The sequence below is a fragment of the Bombina bombina genome, chromosome 7 (assembly GCF_027579735.1).
Source record: "Bombina bombina isolate aBomBom1 chromosome 7, aBomBom1.pri, whole genome shotgun sequence".
Classification (NCBI taxonomy): domain Eukaryota; kingdom Metazoa; phylum Chordata; class Amphibia; order Anura; family Bombinatoridae; genus Bombina; species Bombina bombina.
In genome coordinates, this window is record NC_069505.1 from 557,161,233 (window position 1) to 557,175,266 (window position 14,034).

Below are 14,034 nucleotides of genomic sequence, written 5' to 3' on the forward strand. Positions count from 1 at the left end.
GGAGAGTTACAGGATGAAGGGGAGACACCTTTATTGTGGTACTGGGGAGAGTTACAGGATGAAGGGGAGACATCTTTATTGTGGTAATGGGGAGAGTTACAGGATGAAGGGGAGACATCTTTATTGTGGTAATGGGGAGAGTTACAGGATGAAGGGGAGACATCTTTATTAGGGTACTGGGGAGAGTTACAGGATGAAGGGGAGACATCTTTATTGTGGTACTGGGGAGAGTTACAGGATAAAGGGGAGACATCTTTATTGTGGTACTGGGAGAGTTACAGGATGAAGGGGAGAAACCTTTATTGTGGTACTGGGGAGAGTTACAGGATGAAGGGGAGACATCTTTATTGTGGTACTGAGGAGAGTTACAGGATGAAGGGGAGACACCTTTATTGTGGTACTGGGAGAGTTACAGGATGAAGGGGAGACACCTTTATTGTGGTACTGGGAGAGTTACAGGATGAAGGGGAGACATCTTTATTGTGGTACTGGGGAGAGTTACAGGATGAAGGGGAGACATGTTTATTGTGGTACTGGGGATTGTTACAGGATGAAGGGGAGACATCTTTATTGTGGTACTGGGGAGAGTTACAGGATGAAGGGGAGACATCTTTATTGTGGTACTGGGGAGAGTTACAGGATGAAGGGGCGACACCTTTATTGTGGTAATGGGAGAGTTACAGGATGAAGGGGAGACATCTTTATTGTGGTACTGGGGAGAGTTACAGGATGAAGGGGAGAAACCTTTATTGTGGTACTGGGGAGAGTTACAGGATGAAGGGGAGACATCTTTATTGTGGTACTGAGGAGAGTTACAGGATGAAGGGGAGACACCTTTATTGTGGTACTGGGAGAGTTACAGGATGAAGGGGAGACACCTTTATTGTGGTACTGGGAGAGTTACAGGATGAAGGGGAGACATCTTTATTGTGGTACTGGGGAGAGTTACAGGATGAAGGGGAGACATCTTTATTGTGGTACTGGGGAGAGTTACAGGATGAAGGGGAGACACCTTTATTGTGGTACTGGGAGAGTTATAGGATTAAGGAGAGACATCTTTATTGTGGTACTGAGGAGAGTTACAGGATGAAGGGGAGACATCTTTATTGTGGTACTGGGGAGAGTTACAGGATGAAGGGGAGACGCCTTTATTGTGGTACTGGGGAGAGTTACAGGATGAAGGGGCGACACCTTTATTGTGGTACTGGGGATTGTTACAGGATGAAGGGGAGACACCTTTATTGTGGTACTGGGGAGAGTTACAGGATGAAGGGGCGACACCTTTATTGTGGTACTGGGGAGAGTTACAGGATGAAGGGGAGACACCTTTATTGTGGTATTGGTGGGAGTTACAGGATGAAGGGGAGACATCTTTATTGTGGTACTGAGGAGAGTTACAGGATGAAGGGGAGACACCTTTATTGTGGTACTGGGGAGAGTTACAGGATGAAGGGGAGACATCTTTATTGTGGTACTGGGGAGAGTTACAGGATGAAGGGGAGACATCTTTATTGTGGTACTGGGGAGAGTTACAGGATGAAGGGGAGACATCTTTATTGTGGTACTGGGGAGAGTTACAGGATGAAGGGGAGACATCTTTATTGTGGTACTGGGGAGAGTTACAGGATGAAGGGAGACACCTTTATTGTGGTACTGGGGAGAGTTACAGGATGAAGGGGAGACACCTTTATTGTGGTATTGGGGGGAGTTACAGGCAAATACCCTCCCTCTCCCAGATCCCTTTACCAACATCCCAGATCCCCCCCCCCTCCCATACATTTTCTTATATGATTGTAGATGTGGCGTGCGCGCGTGTGAGATCACAAGGGTCTGTCAGTGTGTGTATGAGATCCCAGTGAAAAAGTTAACTTTTTTTTTTTTTAATTGATCGCATTTAGCGGTGAAATGGTGGCATGAAATATACCAAAATGGGCGTAGATCAATACTTTGGGTTAACTACTAAAATATATATATATACACATGTGAAGGTTTTTTTCAGGGATTCCTGACAGATATCAGTGTTACAATGTAACTATGGCTAATTTTGCAAAAAAAAAAGTGGTTTGGAAATAGCAAAGTGTTACTTATATTATTGCTCTATAATTTGCAAAAAAAGCAAAGAACATGTAAACATTGGGTATTTCTAAACTCAGGACAAAATTTAGAAACTATTTAGCATGGGTGTATTTTGGTGGTTGTAGATGTGTAACAGATTTTGGGGGTCAAAGTTAGAAAAAGTGTGTGTTTCCATTTTTTCCTTATATTTTATAAAAAAAATTTGTAGTAAATTATAAGATACGATGAAAATAATGGTATTTTTAGAAAGTCCATTTAATGGCGAGAAAAACAGCATCAGAAAGAGGCTCCCATTGGAACCTATGGATGAGCTCTCTTCCTAGCAATGCGATTGCTCTTAACTTGTTATAGCAGTGCACATTAGCGTGCGCTGGTATTACTCAGTGCAGCGCTAATATCAATACCTCCACTTGCAATCTCGCCCATAATGTTTTATTAAAGTAATAGTTTTTATTTAGTATTTTTTACATTATATTCGTTGTTTAAATATTGATGAAATGTGTATAAGATTTCTGTATCCTTGAGGTAATGGGCACTAAGATGTAACCTACATATCCCACATTCTTATCACCTCTGCTGAGGACAGACAGGACAGATATAAATTAGTTACCAGAGAAAATGGTGCATAGAATATAGCAGTGTTAGGCCTCTGATGTAAGGAGTCTGCAGTTCCATTTCACACAGTAATTAAAAAAAGAAAAAGGGGACTAAAAATATATACATACATACACGCATACATATATATTTTATTTATTTTTCAAACAAATTATACATTTTATATTACAAACTGTTTAATGTCACGTTTTATATGTTTATTTGTGGTTTTAAACAGTATAATTTATTTACATATTTTTGAATTAGTATTAATATTTTAGAATTTAAAATATTTTATATTCAAATTTTATAGATATGTTTTACGTGTAAAATATTAGTATCTACATCATTCTTAACCCTTTCACTACCGGGAAGTTTAGAGAAAAACTTGCTCAAAGTATCAGAACAGTTTTACTCTCTCTCCATTTAAATTGAAATAAAGCCTTGTTTTTGTTTTTTATTTACCTATGAAATCTATATGTTTTTTTGGTGTAAAAAGAGCTTTCAGTGGATAACCGTTACAACTTGCTATTTATTTACAGAATTATGAAATTGTAAATTTACTCACAAAAAAGTAATAAAAGTATATAAAATACTAATTATCACAGGCCCCAAAAACCTGTAGCTTTCTAAATATCACACATTTAAATTTTTTTGCATTTTTTTTTAAAAATGTAAGGTTTCTATCTGCAGCTATGTATACCACATTATAAAATGATGCAATGGGTTAGTCTCCTTTGGTATAGCAGAACTGCCCAAATTCTCAAAACTGACCCCCAAAACTATATATATTTGTAAAGTATACAACCCAAGGTATTGATCTAGGCCCATTTTGGCATATTTCATGAAAGCATTTGGCAGTCAGATATATTCAAAATATGATCATATTAAAAAAACTAAATCATTAACTTTTTCTTAATTTTTGGGATTCTCACAGAAATTATTTACATATAACTTGTGCAGTCGTAAGACAAATGGTTGCAAAAGCTTCTCTAGGATCCCTTGTATTCAGAATGAGCAGACATGTATGTGTTTACATTGTTTTCGGTAATCAGAAGGCCACTAATTTCACCGTGCACCGCACTTCTGAATTTTTAGACACGTTATGACAAAGGGTGCAGGGCCCATTTGGAATAACAACCGCTCAAATTTTCAAAATTAAATCCCCAAAACACACATATATTATATTATATATATATATATATATATATATATATATATATATATATATATATATATACACACATATACTCCTGGGTTTGTTGAGCCCATAATTTATATATTTCTCTTGTTAAGTGTAGTCAGTCCACGGGTCATCCATTACTTATGGGATTATATCTCCTCCCTAACAGGAAGTTGCAAGAGGGAAACACCCAAGCAGAGCTGCTATATAGCTCCTCCCCTCACGTGTCATATCCAGTCATTCTCTTGCAACCTAACTAAAGATAGGTCGTTGTGAGAGGGCTGTGATGTTTTTAACTTAGTTTATGTCTTCAATCAAAAGTTTGTTATTTTAAACGGCACCGGAGTGTGCTGTTTATTCTCAGGCAGCATTAGAAGAAGAATCTGCCTGAGTTTTCCTATGATCTTAGCAGACGTAACTGAGATCCACTGGCTGTTCTCATACATTCTGAGGAGTGAGGTAACTTCAGAACAGGGGAATAGCATGCAGGGCCCCCCTGCAAGGAGGTATGTGCAGTAAATTATTTTCTAAGGAATGGAATTGACTGAGAAAATACTGCTAATACCGATGTAATGTAAGTTCAGCCTTAAATACAGTGGTAGCGACTGGTATCAGGCTGATGAATGTGTGTGTACACTGAGGTATTTTTCTAGGGAATGGAATTTTACTCAGAAAATACTGTTAATACTGAAGTAATGTATGAGCCTTCACTGCAGTAAAAGCGACTGGTAGCAGGCTTATTAATAACACTTCATAACTTTTAAATTATTTATTCAAAACGTTTACTAGCATGTTAATCGTTTTTTTATGAGGTACTTGGTGATATAAACTTATTGGGCATAATTTTTACCACATGGCTATCGTTTTCTCTGCATAGAAACAGTTTACTGAGCTTCCCCACTGTTGTAATATGAGTGGGAGGGGCCTATTTTAGCGCTTTATTGCGCAGTAAAAATTCAGTCACAGTCTTCCTATTTCATCCTCCATGATCCAGGACGTCTCCACAGGGCTCAGGGGTCTTCAAAATTCGTTTTGAGGGAGGTAATCAGTCACAGCAGACCTGTGACAGTGTGTTTGACTGTGATAAAAACGTTAATTAATAGAATTGTTATCCGTTTTTGGGTATTAAGAGGTTAATCATCTTTTTGCTGGTGGGTGCAATCCTCTGCTAACTGTATACACTTATTGTGAAAATTTGGTTGCTATAACTAATTTGGTTCATTGTTATTTCAACTGTGATAGCGTTTTTGTGCTTCTTAAAGGCGCAGCAGCGTTTTTTATATTGCTTAAAAATTTATTTGAAGTATTTTCCAAGCTTGCTAGTTGTCATTGCTAGTCTGTTTAAACATGTCTGACACAGATGAATCTGTTTGTTCACTATGTTTAAAGGCCAATGTGGAGCCCAATAGAAATTTATGTACTCAATGTATTGATGTTACTTTAAATAGAAGTCAAAATTTACATGTAAAGAAATTATCACCAGACAACGAGAGGGAAGTTATGCCGACTAACTCTCCTCACGTGTCAGTACCTTCGCCTCCCGCTCAGGAGGTGCGTGATATTGTGGCGCCAAGTACATCAGGGAGGCCCATACAAATCACTTTGCAAGACATGGCTACTGTTATGACAGAAGTGTTATCTAAATTGCCAGATTTAAGAGGTAAACGCGATCACTCTGGGGTAAGGACAGAGCGCGCTGATAATGGGAGAGCCATCTCCGATACTGCGTCACAATTTGCAGAACATGAGGACGGAGAGCTTCATTCTTTGGGTGACGGATCTGATCCAGGCAGACTGGATTCAGAGATTTCTAATTTTAAATTTAAGCTTGAGAACCTCCGCGTATTACTAGGGGAGGTATTAGCGGCTCTAAATGATTGTAACACGGTTGCAATCCCAGAGAAATTATGTAGGCTGGATAAATACTTTGCGGTACCGGTGTGTACTGACGTTTTTCCTATACCTAAGAGGCTTACAGAAATTATTAGCAAGGAGTGGGATAGACCCGGTGTGCCTTTTTCTCCCCCTCCTATATTTAGAAAAATGTTTCCAATAGACGCCACCACTCGGGACTTATGGCAGACGGTCCCTAAGGTGGAGGGAGCAGTTTCTACTTTGGCTAAGCGTACCACTATCCCGGTAGAGGATAGCTGTGCCTTTTCAGATCCAATGGATAAAAAATTAGAAGGTTACCTTAAGAAAATGTTTGTTCAACAAGGTTTTATCTTACAGCCCCTTGCATGCATTGCGCCCGTCACTGCTGCGGCGGCTTTCTGGTTTGAGTCTCTGGAAGAGGCCATTCGCACAGCTCCATTGGATGAAATTATGAACAAGCTTAAAGCACTTAAGCTAGCTAATTCATTTGTTTCTGACGCCGTTGTACATTTAACCAAACTTACGGCTAAGAACTCGGGATTTGCCATCCAAGCGCGCAGAGCGCTGTGGCTTAAATCCTGGTCAGCTGACGTGACTTCTAAATCTAAATTGCTTAATATTCCTTTCAAAGGGCAGACCTTGTTCGGGCCCGGCTTGAAAGAAATTATCGCTGACATTACCGGAGGTAAGGGCCATGCTCTGCCTCAAGACAGGGCCAAATCTAAGGCTAAACAGTCTAATTTTCGTGCCTTTCGTAACCTCAAGGCAGGAGCAGCATCAACTTCCTCTGCTCCAAAACAGGAAGGAGCTGTTGCTCGCTACAGACAGGGCTGGAAAGCTAACCAGTCCTGGAACAAGGGCAAGCAGGCCAGGAAACCTGCTACTGCCTCTAAGACAGCATGAAGTGAGGGCCCCCTATCCGGAAACGGATATAGTGGGGGGCAGACTTACTCTCTTTGCCCAGGCTTGGGCAAGAGATGTCCAGGATCCCTGGGCGTTGGAGATCATATCTCAGGGATATCTTCTGGACTTCAAAGCTTCTCCTCCAAAAGGGAGATTTCATCTTTCAAGGTTGTCAGCAAACCAAATAAAGAAAGAGGCGTTTCTACGCTGTGTACAAGACCTATTACTAATAGGAGTAATCCACCCAGTTCCGCGGACGGAACACGGGCAAGGATTCTATTCAAATCTATTTGTGGTTCCCAAGAAAGAGGGAACCTTCAGACCAATCTTGGACTTAAAGATCCTAAACAAATTCCTAAGAGTTCCATCATTCAAAATGGAAACTCTTCGAACCATCCTACCCATGATCCAAGAGGGTCAGTACATGACCACAGTGGATTTAAAGGATGCCTACCTTCACATACCGATTCACAAGGATCATTACCGGTATCTAAGATTTGCCTTCCTAGACAGGCATTACCAGTTTGTAGCTCTTCCCTTCGGACTAGCTACGGCCCCAAGAATCTTTACAAAGGTTCTGGGCTCTCTTCTGGCGGCCCTAAGACCGCGAGGCATAGCGGTGGCTCCGTACTTAGACGACATTCTGATACAAGCGTCAAGTTTTCAAACTGCCAAGTCTCATACAGAGATAGTTCTGGCATTTCTGAGGTCGCATGGGTGGAAGGTGAACGTGGAAAAGAGTTCTCTATCCCCACTCACAAGAGTCTCCTTCTTAGGGACTCTTATAGATTCTGTAGAGATGAAAATTTACCTGACGGAGGCCAGGTTATCAAAACTTCTAAATGCTTGCCGTGCCCTTCATTCCATTCCACACCCGTCAGTGGCTCAGTGCATGGAGGTAATCGGCTTAATGGTAGCGGCAATGGACATAGTACCATTTGCGCGCCTGCATCTCAGACCGCTGCAATTGTGCATGCTAAGTCAGTGGAATGGGGATTACTCAGATTTGTCCCCTCTACTAAATCTGGATCAAGAGACCAGAGAGTCTCTTCTATGGTGGCATTCTCGGCCACATCTGTCCAAAGGGATGTCCTTCCGCAGGCCAGATTGGACGATTGTAACAACGGACGCCAGCCTTCTAGGTTGGGGCGCAGTCTGGAATTCCCTGAAGGCTCAGGGATCTTGGACTCAGGAGGAGAGACTCCTCCCAATAAACATTCTGGAGTTAAGAGCAATTTTCAATTCTCTTCTGGCTTGGCCTCAGTTAGCAACTCTGAGGTTCATCAGATTTCAGTCGGACAACATCACGACTGTGGCTTACATCAACCATCAGGGGGGAACCAGGAGTTCCCTAGCGATGTTGGAAGTCTCAAGGATAATTCGCTGGGCAGAGTCTCACTCTTGCCACCTGTCAGCGATCCACATCCCAGGCGTGGAGAACTGGGAAGCGGATTTTCTAAGTCGCCAGACTCTTCATCCGGGGGAGTGGGAACTTCATCCGGAGGTCTTTGCCCAACTGATTCTTCGTTGGGGCAAACCGGATCTGGATCTCATGGCTTCTCGCCAGAACGCCAAGCTTCCTTGCTACGGATCCAGGTCAAGGGACCCGGGAGCGGTGCTGATAGATGCTCTGACAGCACATTGGGTCTTCAACATGGCTTATGTGTTTCCACCTTTTCCGATGCTCCCTCGATTGATTGCCAGGATCAAACAGGAGAGAGCATCGGTGATTCTGATAGCGCCTGCGTGGCCACGCAGGACCTGGTATGCAGATCTAGTGGACATGTCGTCCTGTCCACCATGGTCTCTGCCTCTGAGACAGGACCTTCTAATTCAGGGTCCTTTCAACCATCCAAATCTAATTTCTCTGAGGCTGACTGCATGGAGATTGAACGCTTGATTCTATCAAAGCGTGGCTTCTCGGAATCGGTTATTGATACCTTAATACAGGCTAGGAAACCTGCTACCAGGAAAATTTACCATAAAATATGGCGTAAATATTTATATTGGTGCGAATCCAAGAGTTACTCATGGAGTAAGGTTAGGATTCCTAGGATATTGTCTTTTCTACAAGAAGGTTTAGAAAAGGGTTTATCTGCTAGTTCGTTAAAGGGACAGATTTCGGCTCTGTCTATTCTTCTGCACAAACGTCTGGCAGAAGTTCCAGACGTTCAGGTTTTTTGTCAAGCTTTGGCTAGGATTAAGCCTGTGTTTAAGACTGTTGCTCCGCCGTGGAGCTTAAACTTGGTTCTTAACGTTCTGCAGGGCGTTCCGTTTGAACCCCTTCATTCCGTTGATATCAAACTGTTATCTTGGAAAGTTCTGTTTTTGATGGCTATTTCCTCGGCTCGAAGAGTCTCTGAGTTATCTGCCTTACATTGTGACTCTCCTTATCTGATTTTTCATTCAGATAAGGTGGTTCTGCGTACTAAACCTGGGTTCTTACCTAAGGTAGTCTCTAACAGGAATATCAATCAAGAGATTGTTGTTCCATCATTGTGTCCTAACCCTTCTTCAAAGAAGGAACGACTTTTGCATAATCTGGACGTAGTCCGTGCCCTGAAGTTCTATTTGCAGGCAACTAAAGATTTTCGTCAAACTTCTTCCCTGTTTGTCGTTTACTCTGGACAGAGGAGAGGTCAAAAGGCTTCGGCTACCTCTCTCTCTTTTTGGCTTCGTAGTATAATACGTTTAGCCTATGAGACTGCTGGACAGCAGCCTCCTGAAAGGATTACAGCTCATTCTACTAGAGCTGTGGCTTCCACCTGGGCCTTTAAAAATGAGGCCTCTGTTGAACAGATTTGCAAGGCTGCAACTTGGTCTTCACTTCACACTTTTTCAAAATTTTACAAATTTGATACTTTTGCTTCTTCGGAGGCTGTTTTTGGGAGAAAGGTTCTACAGGCAGTGGTTCCTTCCGTGTAAAGTTCCTGCCTTGTCCCTCCCGTCATCCGTGTACTTTTAGCTTTGGTATTGGTATCCCATAAGTAATGGATGACCCGTGGACTGACTACACTTAACAAGAGAAAATATAATTTATGCTTACCTGATAAATTCATTTCTCTTGTAGTGTAGTCAGTCCACGGCCCGCCCTGTCTTTTAAGGCAGGTCTAAATTTTAATTAAATTCCAGTCACCACTGCACCCTATAGTTTCTCCTTTCTCGTCTGGTTTCGGTCGAATGACTGGATATGACACGTGAGGGGAGGAGCTATATAGCAGCTCTGCTTGGGTGTTTCCCTCTTGCAACTTCCTGTTAGGGAGGAGATATAATCCCATAAGTAATGGATGACCCGTGGACTGACTACACTACAAGAGAAATGAATTTATCAGGTAAGCATAAATTATATTTTTTCCCCCAGGAGTGATCAACTCCCCCTATATCTATTTAGATTGTATATGCCCCTTTCCATTCATACCCACTGTGCCATAGTGTAGGGGTCTCCCTCCCCCTCCTCCTATATATTTATTTGGCCGCATAGGCCTGTTCTCTAATGATCCCTTCCTCTCTATCCCTCACGATTTTCTGTAGTGTAGGGCCCCTCTTTGTACCTCCCATTCCCACCCCCTTCCCAAGCTGGGCCACCCACCCGCAATGATCGTTACAGACGGTGACACACAGTGCCACTGTCTGTAACAATCAGACATTTGCCTTCATATTGAACCGGAGCATCAATAGTGCTCCGGTTCCATATTCGAAAAATGCCTGGGGCTCAGGAGCTCCAGCTCTTGGCTGTAACTTAACAACCGAAACGGCTGGAGCTTCCTGTACCGCATGATGTATATAAACATTGCATTGGATGAAGGGGGTAAATATTCATATGATTTTATTACATTTGTGCTTTACATGATTAAGTTATTTACATTTGTAAAACTAATCATAAAAAGGCATTTTATCTGTTAGGTAGAATTAAGGAACCTGAAAACGTAAGTCCATTAACGACCTTGTACGACAAACTAAGTCATAATGTAAACAGTGTAATTTATAATTTCTCAGTTATATTTGGCTTAATCTGTGTCAATATTTAGTGAGTACAAAACTAAAACATTACAGAATGGTGTTAACTTGCAGTTACTGTAATAATCACTATTGACCAGCAGAAAAGTATTAACATCAGCAATAGTAGCCTGTAAGTATTAGAGGATGTAAAGGTTTTCATTAGATTGTCTCTTTACAGCAACATAACCAGATAATCCTATAGCAAACAGTACCCAGAATGACTAAATATTGTACTGAGCTCAAAAACATAATAAGCAGCAACTGACTGACACCATAAGGCAGGAGAGACCCTGACCAGCAGAGCTTACACTCTATACATAACATAGCACAGTGACCCTCTCCTCACATACTTATCATACAGGGATAATATAGATCTCACAGTGACAATAAGCAGTGACTGACACCATAAGGCAGGAGAGGCTCTGACATGCAGAGCTTACACTCTATACATAACATAGCACAGTGACCCTCTCCTCATATACTCACACAGACTTATCATACAGGGATAATATAGATCTCACAGTGACAATAAGCAGTGACTGACACCATAAGGCAGGAGAGGCTCTGACCTGCAGAGCTTACACTCTATACATAACATAGCACAGTGACCCTCTCCTCATATACTCACACAGACTTATCATACAGGGATAATATAGATCTCACAGTGACAATAAGCAGCAAGTGACTGACACCATAAGGCAGGAGAGGCCCTGACCTGCAGAGCTTACACTCTATACATACATAACATAGCACAGTGACCCTCTCCTCACATACTCACACAGACTTATCATACAGGGATAATATAGATCTCACAGTGACAATAAGCAGTGACTGACACCATAAGGTAGGAGAGGCCCTGACCTGCAGAGCTTACACTCTATACATAACATAGCACAGTGACCCTCTCCTCACATACTCACACAGACTTATCATACAGGGATAATATAGATCTCACAGTGACAATAAGCAGCAAGTGACTGACACCATAAGGCAAGAGAGGCCCTGACCTGCAGAGCTTACACTCTATACATAACATAGTACAGTGACCCTCTCCTCACATACTCACATAGACTTATCATACAGGGATAATATAGATCTCACAGTGACAGTAAGCAGTGACTGACACCATAAGGCAGGAGAGGCCCTGACCTGCAGAGCTTACACTCTATACATAACATAGCACAGTGACCCTCTCCTCACATACTCACATAGACTTATCATACAGGGATAATATAGATCTCACAGTGACAATAAGCAGCAAGTGACTGACACCATAAGGCAGGAGAGGCCCTGACCTGCAGAGCTTACACTCTATACATACATAGCACAATGACCCTCTCCTCACATACTCACACAGACTTATCATACAGGGATAATATAGATCTCACAGTTACAATAAGCAGTGACTGACACCATAAGGCAAGAGAGGCCCTGACCTGCTGAGCTTACACTCTATACATAACATAGCACAGTGACCCTCTCCTCACATACTCACACAGACTTATCATACAGGGATAATATATATCTCACAGTGACAATAAGCAGTGACTGACACCATAAGGCAGGAGAGGCCCTGACCTGCAGAGCTTACACTCTATACATAACATAGCACAGTGACCCTCTCCTCACATACTCACACAGACTTATCATACAGGGATAATATAGATCTCACAGTGACAATAAGCAGCAGTGACTGACACCATAAGGCAGGAGAGACCCTGACCTGCAGAGCTTACACTCTATACATAACATAGCACAGTGACCCTCTCCTCACATACTCACACAGACTTATCATAAAGGGATAATATAGATCTCACAGTGACAATAAGCAGCAAGTGACTGACACCATAAGGCAGGAGAGGCCCTGACCTGCAGAGCTTACACTCTATACATAACATAGCACAGTGACCCTCTCCTCACATACTCACACAGACTTATCATACAGGGATAATATAGATCTCACAGTGACAATAAGCAGTGACTGACACCATAAGGCAGGAGAGGCTCTGACCTGCAGAGCTTACACTCTATACATACATAACATAGCACAGTGACCCTCTCCTCACATACTCACACAGACTTATCATACAGGGATAATATAGATCTTGCAGTGACAATAAGCAGTGACTGACACCATAAGGCAAAGGCAGGAGAGGCCCTGACCTGCAGAGCTTACACTCTATACATAAATAACATAGCACAGTGACCCTTTCCTCACATACTCACACAAACTTAACATACAGGGATAATATAGATCTCACAGTGACAATAAGCAGCAAGTGACTGACACCATAAGGCAGGAGAGGCCCTGACCTGCAGAGCTTACACTCTATACATAACATAGCACAGTGACCCTCTCCTCACATACTCACACAGACTTATCATACAGGGATAATATAGATCTCACAGTGACAATAAGCAGTGACTGACACCATAAGGCAGGAGAGGCTCTGACCTGCAGAGCTTACACTCTATACATACATAACATAGCACAGTGACCCTCTCCTCACATACTCACACAGACTTATCATACAGGGATAATATAGATCTTGCAGTGACAATAAGCAGTGACTGACACCATAAGGCAAAGGCAGGAGAGGCCCTGACCTGCAGAGCTTACACTCTATACATAAATAACATAGCACAGTGACCCTTTCCTCACATACTCACACAAACTTAACATACAGGGATAATATAGATCTTGCAGTGACAATAAGCAGTGACTGACACCATAAGGCAAAGGCAGGAGAGGCCCTGACCTGCAGAGCTTACACTCTATACATAAATAACATAGCACAGTGACCCTCTCCTCATGTACTCACCACAGTAAGCCCCAGATACCCCCAGAATGAGCAGTAGGAGGAGGGGACACATGATCTTTCTGCAGATGTTTATATGATAAAGTCAGCAACAAGACTCCATGCTCAGAAGCTGCAGTCAGTCACAACAAGTCAGAAACCAGATAAATAATTGCTTGCACTTTACACAGAGGGTGGAGCTGATGCATGCTGATTGGATAGTGATTTAGCCTCTAGCCAATAGAAACAGACAAGAGACAGGTCACTAAATACCAGGCAGAAAACAGTAGATAAGTTTGCAAAAGCCAAGAGTGAAAGTAAAACCCAAAACCAGCAGCTATTGTATAAGAAACCACCATGTTATTTTATACCCTTTATATATCTCTATATGTTTGTATATACAAACCTACTTTATATATCTCTATATGTTTGTATATACAAACCTACTTTATATATCTCTATATGTTTGTGTATACAAACCTACTTTATATATCTCTATATGTTTGTATACACAAACCTACTTTATATATCTCTATATGTTTGTATATACAAACCTACTTTATATATCTCTATATGTTTGTATATACAAACCTACTTTATCTCTAT

At 41.8% G+C, this 14,034-nt stretch overlaps 1 protein-coding gene across 1 annotated transcript in view; it reads right to left on the reverse strand.

Annotated features, from left to right (window-relative positions):
• Positions 1-13,566, reverse strand: part of LOC128667036 (H-2 class I histocompatibility antigen, Q9 alpha chain) — a 215,021-nt gene extending 201,455 nt beyond the window's left edge. Inside the window, exon 1 of the mRNA XM_053721900.1 lies at positions 13,453-13,566. Within this exon, the coding sequence (XP_053577875.1) occupies positions 13,453-13,504 (52 nt within the window). The 5' untranslated portion in view covers positions 13,505-13,566. The remainder of the gene's footprint in view (positions 1-13,452) is intronic.
• Between the last annotated feature and the right edge of the window lie 468 nt (positions 13,567-14,034).